The following is a 12,896-nucleotide window of genomic DNA, read 5'->3' as shown; positions in this document are numbered from 1 at the left end:
ATTTTACATGATTAATCTTTTTATTTTTTTACTATTAATGATCAAAGTTAAAATTTTTGGCTTGTAACTATGCTAAAAATGCTTGTATTTTAGAACGGAGTATAAAAGTTGTGTCCTAGTTACTATAACACAAATCCATGCGTCGATTGCTCGTCCGAGATTAGGAGCTTTTTTTTGAAAAATACACATAAGACTTCAGAGGCAATGCTTACATTCTGTACTTTATTCATTTCAAGATCTGTCTAAACTTTTTGACAGAATTATTCGAGTTCAGAAACAATGTTCATTTACAAGTTTTAGCCTACTACACCAGATTATAGACTGAGGGCCATGTATTGCAGCCTGAATAAACTACATCAGTACATTGGCAAATTTTGGTAGGCTAATTAATTTGGAGTCTATAGTAATTGGCAGAGCACGCTATTTCATTTACAACTCTGTTATTCCAGCTTCTTTACAGGATCTGAATCGAATGCTTTTGCACTACTTTTTATCATGATGCTTCAGTAAATACTATGATTGTTGAAAGAATGACGGTGTTATTTCCACGCCCTTTTTGGCAGCAAAGAATGATTGGATCAAATCTGACCAAGACTGACGAGAAGAATGATCCGTGTTGAATTTTGTTCCGAACTTGATATGTGCAGGAGAGCAGCTTCATTTGCACATGATTTCTCGTAATTCTGCATGTCAGTTCCATCAATGACTACCTTATTCTGCTCAAGGAGGGCACACGCCGATATAATCAAAACCGACAATGAGGAAAGCTAGGCCTTGAATGAAGAGGAATATGTAGTATCCCTTCTTTGCATAAAGCACATCGTAGAAACCAGACAGAATTATGCAGATGCCAACAAAAATTTCTGAATAGTGGTACCTGATATAAAGAAGACATGTATCAACATTAGCAAAAAAAAAAGGCAGTTAAATATACCCCCCCCCCCCCCCAAACCCCCTCTCCCAAAAAAAAAAGAACGTTTGTCTCCTTTGAATTATGTGCATTCTCATAGGTTGGCAAAGAATTGTATTTAGTACTTCAAATGTATAATATTGTATTAACTCTGAAAGTTCTGAAAATAAACTTTGCTTACTTGTCCCAGAATCTCGTTCGTCTCTTCTTGAGCTTTGGTATTAGAGGCGTTGTTAGCTCCACATCAATCACTTTCACAGCATCTGATCCATTGGTGTCTGGCTTTGTCTTGTTGGCGTCTCCCAACTTCTCGGTGACAACCCACTCATTGACTCGGCCAGCCTCCAAAATACCAGTTACTGCCGCCTTTATCCGGTGCAATGACATGACATTCTCGAATAGGACCCAGAGGATCACAAGATGAAATGAACTGAAACAGAGAAAAAAAAACAGGTGTTAACTGAAAGCAACATTAGCACTGTCATTCTGAAACTTGAATATTGGGATGCTAGTTACCTGGGTGTTCCAACAGCCTTGCAGAGGGTGATGACTGTAGGAACATAGACAACCCCCCAGAGAGGAATTTCGATTTCAGGCAACCAAACGGACACCGGGATCACAAAGCAGTAGTAGATGAATGTCACTGTGTGAGCAGCAATCTTCCCAACAAAGAAGAAATCGTACCAAAGGTGGATTTTGTTCCAAAATGACACTTTCTACACAGGGAAAAAGGGTAAGCATGTAAGCCAATAAGAAGATGCGATCCATTTACCAAAGGTAGTAGATAGCCTAGTCAAAACACAAACCTTGTTTTCTAAAATCTCTACCATCATTTTCTTGAACAGATTTGCTGGTCCACATGACCATCTGTGCTGCTGAAACCGGTATGCCTTGAATGTGCTTGGTAGCTCGCTCTTGACCTAACCACAAAACATCATAGTATTCAGTGGATCATTATGTCTGTTGATTGTCAAGATACCTAATTTCCATTAATCAAGTAAAGGAGCATAGGCATACTTTGACATCACCAACATATACGAATTTCCATCCCTGCAATGTTGCACGAACCGCAAGGTCCATGTCCTCCACAGTTGTCCGGTCCTTCCAGCCCCCAGCATCGTCAATTGCTGCAATTCTCCAGACACCAGCAGTCCCTGAAAGGTGAAAACATTGTTTTTTAAGCCCAACAGTTACTAAATAATGTGCAAATCTGGATGTTTGGGTGACCTATCTGTACTTCTAAAGAACGCAATGGTGGTGACAGTGAATCTACAACCCCACCAAGGCACCAATTCCGCACTCAATTTTTTACCAAGTGCTCCATGAAGTTATTTAAAATATTACACATTGGTTCTTCCATGAATTGATATTATTTTATTATTTGAACTCTAGAATGCAAATTTATCATGGTTTGTGGTCACCAAATTGTCACATAGAAATGTAGTCTAAAAGCTAATTTTACAATTAGAATTATAAAGAACTTGTCGGGTGCTTCTTGTAACTAAAGCAAAAGGTGTACTCAATGAAAGGAAACACACATTAATTTGTCTAAAATAATATTAGCATGTGTATGATGCATATTTCTCATCTACAGGAAATGGACGAGCTTCTAACTAGTATATACATGATCAACAGGCTGTACCATTGAAGCCGAAAAAAGAGTACACCGAAGACCCAGCCTCTTGTTCGTACTTAAAGTGGTAGTCCAACGACATTTCTTGGAACCTTGTCAACAGGCACTCATTAGCGTTAACTGCATACACAACATGAAGATAGTCAGATCAGTTTAAGCTATCACACCCTGCAAAAGGAAAAATAAATTAAGCTATTGCACAACATCATTGTTATTTGCTAAACTATAGTGAGTGCTGAGTACAGCAAAAATAATGCATATGCACTGGCTACTGACCAAATTTCCAGCGAGTCTGAACAAGGGCGATCTCCGAGTTGTGCACGAGGAATGGAACGGTCCTAAGGAGGAAATCAGACTCGGGCTGGAAGTCGGCATCGAACATGGCAATGTACTCGCACTCTTTCACATAGTCGTGCTTCAACCCTTCCTTGAGCGCGCCAGCTTTGTAACCCTTCCTGTTCCCTCTGACCTCGTACTTGATGTTCACGCCTTTGCCCTGCCATTTCTGGCACTCCTTCTCCACCAAATCCTGAAAACCGAAATAGAAAACAATGGGGAATGTGTTCATACTAATATACTATTCACCGATAGAATGATCAAACTAGTCTCAATGCGAGCACTCTGAACTTTAAGCTGGCCTTTGCACTACCACCATTCAAGTGGCCAATCTCACTTTAATTACCAAACTACTAGTAGATCTGATAATTCTACTGGAGATATCCTAAAAAATGAATTTGCCAGATTAATCAGCAATAAAAATCAGTCATACCAACAGAAAAATTACACACATGTAGCCCAATTACATTATACTCCTAAAACATCAAATCTTTTCTTCTAAAAAGAGAACGAATCTGTCTCATACCAACTACTACCAAATCGTACCAAACAGCATAAGGCAAAACCTAATCCCACTAAAGAAAATCTGCGATACCTCCGATCCACGAGGCGCCGAGAGGGCGCATTCCTCCACGAAGATATCCCCCTCCACCTCCTCCCTCGCATCACCGCCGCTTCCTTCTCCTCCTCCTCCGCCGCCGCCCCCCCACTCGCCGGAGTTTTGTCTTGGAAGATGACCTTATCGGTGACGTCCTAAATCTAGGCCCAGTATACAGAAATGCAGGGGCCGGCCCAAAGAGAACCCACTAAGGCCCATCTAGAACACCCGAATTGTTTTGTAGTTTTTTTTTCACAAATTAAGAGATTTAGGTTTCTTTTAAAATGAATTTGACGTGAATTTCATTAGAACTTAGGCCTGGTTTAGTTCCCAACTTTTTTTTAAAACTTCTAAATTTTTCATCACATCAAAACTTTTATACACACATAAACTTCTAACTTTTCCATCATATCGTTTCAATTTCAATCAAACTTCTAATTTTAGCGTGAACTAAAAGCACCCTAAACTCCTGAACTAATTTCCGACAGATTCCAGTAAGATTCCATCATTCATTCATGTCCACTCAGCACCGAGATTCCATCCATCAGGCGTTCAGACCATCCCTCTCTCTCAAAACAAGATAATTCCATGTCAGCATCAAGAACAAAGATACTCCCTCCGTCCAAAAAGACTCAATTTTTAGGTTTCCGTGTCCAACGTTTTACTGTCCATCTTATTTAAAAAAATTATGAAAAAATTTAAAAGTACAAGTCACACATAAAGTATTAATCATGTTTTATCATCTAACAACAATAAAAATACTAATCATAAAAAAATTTCATATAAGACGGACAGTCAAACGTTGTACACAAAAACTCAGGAATTGAGTCTTCTGGGAATCGATGAGGACAAGCAGTGAAGGTGAAGCATCTCAAAAAATCAGTTGCTACTTCCTGCCATGTGAGCGGTCGTAGTTTGGTTCATCCTTATTCGTACCGCACAGATAAAGAAATAATTTATAGACAAAATTTTTATATATCTTTAGCGGATACAAAAGTAAATACCGTAAAATAAATCACGATAAAAACCTACAAAATCAAGTTTAAAAGTTTTAAAATTTAAATTTTAACTTATAAGTATAAGTATAAGCGTAAGCGAAATAATGAGATGCGAGATCTGGCAGTGGCAAGTTGGCACTTGGCAATGGAGCTTACCATATACTCCCTCCGTTTTAAAATGTTTAACACCGTTGACTTTTTAGTACGTGTTTGACCATTCGTCTTATTCAAAAAATTTAAGTAATTATTTATTCTTTTCATATCATTTGATTCATTGTTAAATATACTTTCATGTACACATATAGTTTTACATATTTCACAAATTTTTTTTAATAAGACAACGGTTAAACATGTGCTAAAAAGTTAAATGTGTCAAATATTTTGAAACGGAGGGAGTAATAACAACTATTGCTTTCTTCATGGAGTGTCCACTCATATCCACTGTTCAAAGGATAAAAACAAACTGCAACAGCAAGGATGGGTCTCACGAGCATGGTGACCGTGTGAGGAAGAGCAAGGTTTTTGCTAGGTGAGCTAGCTGTGGTGTAGTAATGGGAGAGAATCCGGGACGGCACGGGTGGCGTACACTGGGACTGCCGGAACTCACAGGGAAAGCCATAGATGCCCTCCATGATTGGCATTTGCAACGTGTAGTGGGAGCATTCATAATTAGGTTATGTTTAGTTCATTCCAAAATTAAAAGTTTGGGTTAAAATTAGTACGATGTGACTGAAAAATTATGTGTGTATGACAGGTTGATGTGATAGAAAAGTTGGAAGTTTGGATCAAAGTTTGGATCTAAACACAGCTTCAGTATATGTATATGTTCGGTTCAGGCCAGAGTACAAGAAAGATGTGCAACATGCAGGTAGTTCAGTTCCAGTAAAATTTGTTTGAATTTCCTTACTTCCATAGAAGCACTGGCGTATCCAAAGGATGGACCCGACCACAAAAAGAAACCTAGCTCAAGACAAATATATGTATGTGAAAAAATTATTGGGAAGAGAAAAAAAATCTTATTAATACTACATTACGATGCAATTTTAACCAATTTATACTTCTATTATGTATTATCTTATTATATTTATGATATTTATAAAAGTTATGTAAGTTGGACCATCCATATATTAAAATCCTAAATACGCTAAATACGCCCCTGCAAGGAAGAAGACCTGGCATGTACCTCCGACCTTGCCTGTCTGTAATTTCGTCCTCTTAGCAAGTGCACATGGTTGACGCGGTGATCTGAAGTTAATTATTATGAGAGGTAAATACTACTCTGTCCGTTCTATTTTAAATACGAATGATAAGTTTCCCTATCCAATTTTAATAGTCCGTTTTATTTAAAATCTTTTTAAAAGATAAAAAACATAATTCATATATAAAGTACTATTAATGTTTTATCACCTAATAACAACAGAAGTAATAATTATAAAAATATTTTAAATAAGACGTACGATTAAAGTTGGACACAGAAACTCATGCCAGCGCTTGAAATGGGACGGAGGGAGTATTATGTGGGTGAAGTAAGTGGCGTTGACGAAAGGTACTAATAGGCAGGAGTACACAAAAGAGAGGTATAAATGTTATTAAACGAGACGGGGACCAACTAAGCAAAGCGATTAGGAAAGAAGACTCCAATGGGCCACCACTGAATTACAGTACGGTATTTCAGGCAAAAAGGCTGCTGACCAGGTAAGCCAATTAATTTACAACGGGGGTCAATCTCTCCAAAGTTTGCGTTAAAAAGAAGAAGAAGAAGAAGAACACTGAAACGTTTGCTCACATGGCTCCAGCCTCCTCCAGGACAATAGATCTCTCTCTCTCTCTCTCTCTCTCTGCTCTGATCTACTACTATTCTACTAATACAGTTGCTAGTTAATTTGCTACTAGTTTGTGTATCTTTGTGCGGTTAAACAATGGCCGCATGTGGATCATGACCTCATGAGGCCATTGGTGGAGACAGGAATTAACAAACGCTTGTCCCTGCTAAGCCTTTTTAGCTCACCAGCGACGACAATGAGCACTCTTCTTTGATGAAGTGTAAAGCTGCTTTTACTTAAGCTCGCCCTACTTCTATCATTGTCGCTTGATAAAATGTAAGTTTTTTTAAAAAAGAGTTGCGTTGAGTGAGTGACTGACATGTTGGTCCGGAGCACCGAGTACAGGATCCTGATTGGCACGCAGCAACCTGAGGCTGATGTATCATCATCATAAGTTGTTCGGCGTATCAGCAACCACAGCCGCATGCAGTAGCATACATACCTACTTTTATCCGTTTAAAAAAACGGACTTCCAACTATAAATATGAACTCAGACTATAGCCAAATATGAACTCAAATACTAATATTATTTTTATCTAGTAATGCCTAGTACGGGTATCAACTTATTACCTGTATATGCTACTATATGAGAGAAATTTTATAATTTAATATTTTTTTGCGTTGACTAATTTCTTTAATTAATACTTGTGAGGATGACATGTAGAACCATTCGAGTAAATAAAAGTGGGTCAAGATATCAAATAATCGAAGCCCATATTAATCTGTTGCTTGATGCACGCACACCTTGGCATTACCGGTTTACTCAGGGCTTGCCGGGCCAGCATCAGATCCTCCGCTGCCGCCGCCGCCGGCGAGAGGGGCGGACCGCAGGACCACCGTGCGGCGCGGCGTGCTTCACGGCGGCCGGCCGACAAAAGCAGGAGGCATCAGCTGCAGGGGGACGGTAATGGGAATCGATGGCGATCGATCGATTTTGATTGATTTTGTGTCATTCTGTGGAGGGACGCTAACGACGACGACTGACAGCGACTCGATCACGTACGCAGAATTTCTATATATCTACACACTAGCTCATCACTACCCGTTGTCGTGTGAAGCTACAGTGTTCATTCACTCTCTCTAATTATTTTTTCTTGTCCAGTTCGATCTACGGATGGATCGGTCTCAGAGACAATATTCTGAACCCCTCTGATGAATCGGCACATGCAAATGCACTCCTCTGCTTACTGGTAATGGGCCCCACCACCCGGGGTGGGCCTGTGCCACCCTGGCAACACAAACTGGCCCCCACCTTGTCAGAAAACACTTTGCTGACTCATCCGCACGCCGTGCCACTATACCACCATACTCCCGCCATCTCATCATCTCACCCCTCGTAGCCATCATCGCGACGAGCAACGTGTGACCCACCTGTCAGTCACCGCGCCGATGTGTCGCCTACGTGGCAGGGATGGTGGTGATGCGGTGAATTTAACATTTTGACCGCTCCGTCGTTGTTGTCGCGGACGGATGAAACGGCCAGGTCAGCAGCCGGCGAGCGCCAGCGTGGCACACGGGGAGACGAGAAGCGACAATGGGTAAAAACGTGCAAACAGCAAGCTCAGCGACAACGAGTTGCCGGCGGCCACAGAAGTTAAAAACTATAATAAGAACAGAAATGGAAGCTAAAAAATGGCCTAGAGTAAGTAGCCTTCACATGCATTTGTTGAATTGTCTATATATATATATATATATATAGTTAATTTGTTTATGAACGAATTTCAGGTTTGGAAAAAATTGCAGCTGAAAAGAGACGGAAATTAATTAAAAAGAGAGGGGAATAATAATGGAATTAATTTGGTTACCTTTACAACGAGGTCAGTGGAGTCGTCGAGCACCTGTATGACGACGCGGTCGGACGGCCAGTCCAGCGAGCACGCCGCCCCGATCGACAGCTTGTACACCTTCATCCACCCATTAATCACCCACGGTTAATTAATCCAACTTAATTACTACTCCTCTACTTGCTAATCACCATCACTAATCATCATGCTCAATTCCTCGTCGTGGATGACTCACCTCGCGCTCGTTGAACATGGGGATCTGGACGAGCACCATGGGGAACGCGGCGGCGGCGGCGACAAGGCCGGACTCCTCGTCGTCCTCGCTGGAGGCGGCGGCGGCGGCGGCGCCGATGGGGAGCCACTTGTAGCGGCGGTCGGGCCTGAGGCGGAACGCGCGCACGGCGAGGCAGACGGCGGCGACGAACAGCTTCTCGGCGAGGATCATCACCGTCATGGCGAGCGACACGGCGACCAGCGCCCGCACGGCGGGCACCACCACCGCCGCCCTCGCCGCCGCCGCCGCCGCCGCCCATTGCGCCGCCACCGCCGCCCAGACCACCCGCACCGGCAGCTCCCCCCACAGCCTCGCCACCTCCTCCGCCACCCCGCCGCCGCCGGACGACGACATCGCTCGCCGTCGGCCGATTGGATCTAGCTCTAGCTAGTGTGCCACGCCGGCGATGCCACTGGCGAGCTAAGCTAGGTGGGAGCAGTACAATGGCGAGAGAGGATTATATAGGTAGGAATGGAGGCACATGGCACACACAAGGAGCATAAGAAATGATTGGGACACTCCAAGGAAGAAGAGGAGAGTTTCACTCCTACACTCTCTTAATTTGCTATAGCTGCATGCATGTGGTGTAGTGAGGTTACTATAATCACATTGATCATCTTGGCCAGCTTGGTTAAGCTAGCTAAATTGTTTTCTTGCCACTAATGGTGGAGAAATATATATATAGTCATTAGTCAAGATCTAGAATGTGATTAATCTCAGCTAATGTCTAGTAGTTATTGGCAATGTGTGTGGTTGGTGAGATTCATGGGCATATTATCATAGTGTATATAAAGATGTAAGGGCATGAGGTTGATTTTTGGGGGAGTGATGAGTTGTGAAGTGGTAGTAGTAGGCAAGGAGTGGTGAGGGTTCTAGGGGCCACTTGGTGTGTATTATTGGTGTAGAAAAAAAGAAGTGAGATGAGATGAGATGGCATTGGGGTTATGTGTCTGTGTGAGTGTGAATCAGCAGATCCAGTGCTTGTCTGCATCCAGAAGCCAGCCATGTGGTCAGATGTGTGCCTGCATCTCAAGCATCATCTTCTGTATATTAGTGTAGCAATGTAATACGGTGTATGTCCACATGGGCTTGTCACTGGGTAAATACATTGACTTGGAGGCTTTAGCCTTAATTTGGTCAGTACATGGTGTAGACTTATATGTTTACTTTTAAGAAAGGAAAAAAAAAGAAGAAAGTCATGGGTGATGGTATGTTCAAGACTATACAACTGTTCTCACTGAAACAGATTTTTTTTGTGGCTAGAAAATGTGTAAGCGTTGTTCTTTCGGGTCATAACGATTTGGTAACCCAAATGAATTTTTCGTGACTTTTGCGTTATGAACGGAGTCAATGAAAACGCGACGGTACTTACAAGTATGATTGGCACGGTTTTGAACGGCCTTATCGTTTGGCTTAACGGTATATTTGCAAACGAAAAATAATTTGTGGATAAACTTGTTCTTATCGATCTAAAAGTAAAGTCTAAAAAATAAACTTCAATGAAAAAACTCTAAAATCAAATTTAAATTTAAGATTGCTGATAAGCATAAGTATAAGCGAAAAGATGAGGCCGGAAGTGTCCTTTTACGGCCAACTATAGTCAATATAACAAACTTGAAGACTCTCCGTGTAGATCCCTCCCCAGAGCGATGCGGGCGGTGACTGAATGAAGACCGCTGTTGCTCCTCCTTCTTCCTCCTCCTCCTCCTGCTTTGCTTTGCTGCCACCCAAATGGCCCATGGGCAAAGCTGGCCGGCCGCGAGGATGGTGGCGGTAGGGCTCTCTCCTCTTTCACAAGGACACCACAGCGACTGGGGAGCCGTGGTGACCCAAGGAGGTAGAAGCGCCACCTTCCAGACAGATTCCTTTTTTTTTCCTAAAACGGAATCGCAGGGAGAACATATCCATTAGGACTTCTAGGCCATATGACGACCGTTAGACATGATTTTGAAGTGTTTGCTTCGGAGCAAACTTATAGTTTCAACACCAGAACAGATCGAATTTTTGGGAAGAACGAATCGAAATTTGAGAGAGGATTTTTTTATGACTTTTGCTTACAGAATTAATAGAGTATCCCGAATTGCATATTGAATTTCTATTATTAGTGGATTATTCTTTTGGGGGTGCTGTCGTTTAATATATGTACTTACAAGGAAATTCCAGATTAGTGTAGTCTCGGACACATGGGTAAGATAAGCTCATTCCACTATAAATATTGGAAAAAGTACGAATTACTCATGAACTATCGCGGTCGATCAAATTACCTCCTGAATTCGAGTACTAGATATTTTCACCCTCAACTATTTAAACCGGACAAAATAACCCGCCTAACTCAATCTAGAGTGGTTTTCATCCTACGTGGTGTACGAGTGGTAGTCCAGTCAGTATTTTCTTAAAGAATAATTAGTGGGAACCACATGTCAGCATCTCTCCTCCCCTCACCCCACCTCTCTCTCCGTCTTCCTTCCCTACCTGAAGCACGCGGCGGTGGCCACCGGCCTGTCCTTTCTTCCAACTCCATCCCTTTCCCTCCTTAGAGGTCCGGGCAAAGAAGCTCCTCATCACGACCCCTCGTCCGACAGCTCATTCTCGCCGCCTCCCCCACCTCCGTCGTTCATATCATCGCTACCGCCATCACCGTATGACATCGGCCACTTCCCCAGCATTGGTGCCAAGCCTCGGAATTTTTGGAAAGACCTTCGTCGGTGCTGGAGCGAGGAGGCTTGTAGTCACTGCAACTCCTCCTTAGTCTCCATCGGCGTGCACGGCTCCTCCACGGTCTCCATCGGCGCACGACTCCTCCTCGACCTCCGCCGGCATGTGGCTCCTCCTTGTCCTTCGCCGATGTGTGGCTCCTCATCGTCCTCTACCAGCGCACGCAACTCCTCCTAGGCCTCCAACAGGAGGCTCACAGCCGCCAACGCGCGCCAGAGAGGAGGCTCGTAGGTCCTCCTCGGCGTTCGCCGATGTGCACGCTCCTCAGCCTCTACCGTGGGGAAGCTTGTCGCTGAGATAGAGAGAGATAGCCGAGCCGGTATAGAGAGAGAATCTGGCATAGTCCTATTGATTTTTTTATAAAAATATTGTTGAGTGAACTACCACATAGGACGAGAAACACTCCGGATTGAGTCTGGGGGAGGGGGGGGTTATTTTTCCGGTTGAATAGTTGATGGTGTAAAATATATGGTATTCGGTCGACTGTGATAGTTTGGAGAGGTATTTCGTACTTTTTCATAAAATATATACCATTGAATAACCCTGCGGGTATGCTAGAATTACTACACTTTAGCATATTGTTAAATGTGGGTGACTATTCCTATATATATTTAGTTAATTTCCTGCTGGCCTAGTGGTTGCTTCTATAAGAGGTCATTTCTTTCATAATGGGGATTAATAAGTAATAACTAAGGTTATTTCTGTGAGGTCATTTCTTTCACATTAGGAGATGCACCTACCTAGCATGTTCTGTTAGTAGCATGTAGGGTAGCAAATGTACTATACTTAATAGTACTACTGTAGGGCTTATACAACATTATTCAATTCAAAATTATTACTCCAGTTCATTGCATCTGATAGTTCCAATTCATTACTTAGATCGAAATGAAAGACCAGGCTGAGGAATATTGAACCTAACAAGTGCTTTCATTTTTATATTGAACCTAATGTGTCCATATTGTCATATTCGTCGAAACATGGGAATTAATAGACGGCTGACCTTCTTACTAATGTGTTCCATTCCAACTATATTTCCTAGCAAGTAACAACATTCCAAATATAGGAAAGGAAGATTTAAAAAATACCAGATAAGAATCTTAATTTCCTTACCCATTCCAAGAATTGTCCACGTTGAATATTGTTTAAGCACTTTGTAATTTCATTTGAAGAAGAAGAAAGTAAACTTGTACTTTTGTAGCTAGAATATGTGTGTAAACTGGCTTTTTCACATTTTGGTCCTTTTGAAAAACTTATTTCGCAAATAGACCCTTAAAAAAACTTATCCCAGAAATGATCCTTTTTGGGGCGCCAGAGTGGCTGGCGCCGTCGTCCAACTGGACGGCGCCAGAGAGGCTGGCACCGTCCCCCTGCCGACGTGGCGGGGCAATGCTGAGGTGGCTAGGGGGAGCGCGCCAGAGTGGCTGGCGCCCCCCCCCCCACCCCTCACCTCCATTTCTGTTTCTCTGTATGGAGTTGCAACGGTGTTATTTTTGTTTTATTTTTTTGGATGTTTTTTCACACTTAGGATCACGATACAACCAACCATAAAAAAAAAATTTAAACTCAAACTACCACTTAGCTAAGTTTGAAAATAGCTAGCATACCACTTAATTAGTCTACTTTGCACCTTCACTAAAATTAGACCATAACTCCTTTAGTAAAACACTTTGATCAGCATGTTAAACATAGAAGAGATCCTTTAGTAAATTAGACTATATAAAATTACTTAATCTAATTCAAAATATAACCACATGAAATGATAGCCATAAGTTAAACAGTATAGAGAGATGCAATTTTTTATTTTTATTTCATTTTTTGATATTTT

At 42.1% G+C, this 12,896-nt stretch overlaps 1 protein-coding gene across 2 annotated transcripts; it reads right to left on the bottom strand.

Moving 5' to 3' along the window:
• Positions 1-194: 194 nt before the first annotated feature.
• Positions 195-9,108, bottom strand: LOC136351380 (probable glucomannan 4-beta-mannosyltransferase 11). Of its 2 annotated transcripts, XM_066303437.1 has the most exons (9): positions 8,318-9,108; positions 8,104-8,202; positions 2,820-3,072; positions 2,553-2,663; positions 1,928-2,064; positions 1,717-1,830; positions 1,427-1,626; positions 1,092-1,340; positions 195-877 (listed from the first exon to the last, which is right to left on the bottom strand). In XM_066303437.1, the coding sequence occupies exons 1-9, from the start codon at positions 8,708-8,710 to the stop codon at positions 721-723; spliced, it is 1,713 nt and encodes a 570-aa protein (XP_066159534.1). In that variant the 5' UTR covers positions 8,711-9,108; the 3' UTR covers positions 195-720. The 2 variants fall into 2 exon arrangements, with proteins under 2 accessions (XP_066159534.1, XP_066159535.1); XM_066303438.1 differs by lacking the exons at positions 8,104-8,202; positions 8,318-9,108 and adding an exon at positions 3,475-3,620.
• Positions 9,109-12,896: the final 3,788 nt, after the last annotated feature.

The sequence above is a fragment of the Oryza sativa genome, chromosome 8 (genome assembly GCF_034140825.1).
Source record: "Oryza sativa Japonica Group chromosome 8, ASM3414082v1".
Lineage (NCBI taxonomy): Eukaryota > Viridiplantae > Streptophyta > Magnoliopsida > Poales > Poaceae > Oryza > Oryza sativa.
Note: the sequence above shows the minus strand (reverse complement) of the source record. Positions and strands in the feature narration are given on the sequence as shown.

Bases quoted from the DNA above. Each gene is read 5' to 3' on its own strand.
- LOC136351380 (XM_066303437.1), bottom strand. From the start codon at position 8,710: ATGTCGTCGTCCGGCGGCGGCGGGGTGGCGGAGGAGGTGGCGAGGCTG. The intron at 8,203-8,317 runs GTGAGTCATCCA...GGGTGGATGAAG, and splicing joins CCATGTTCAACGAGCGCGAG to GTGTACAAGCTGTCGATCGG. The intron at 1,627-1,716 runs GTTTGTGTTTTG...TTCCCTGTGTAG, and splicing joins TAGAGATTTTAGAAAACAAG to AAAGTGTCATTTTGGAACAA.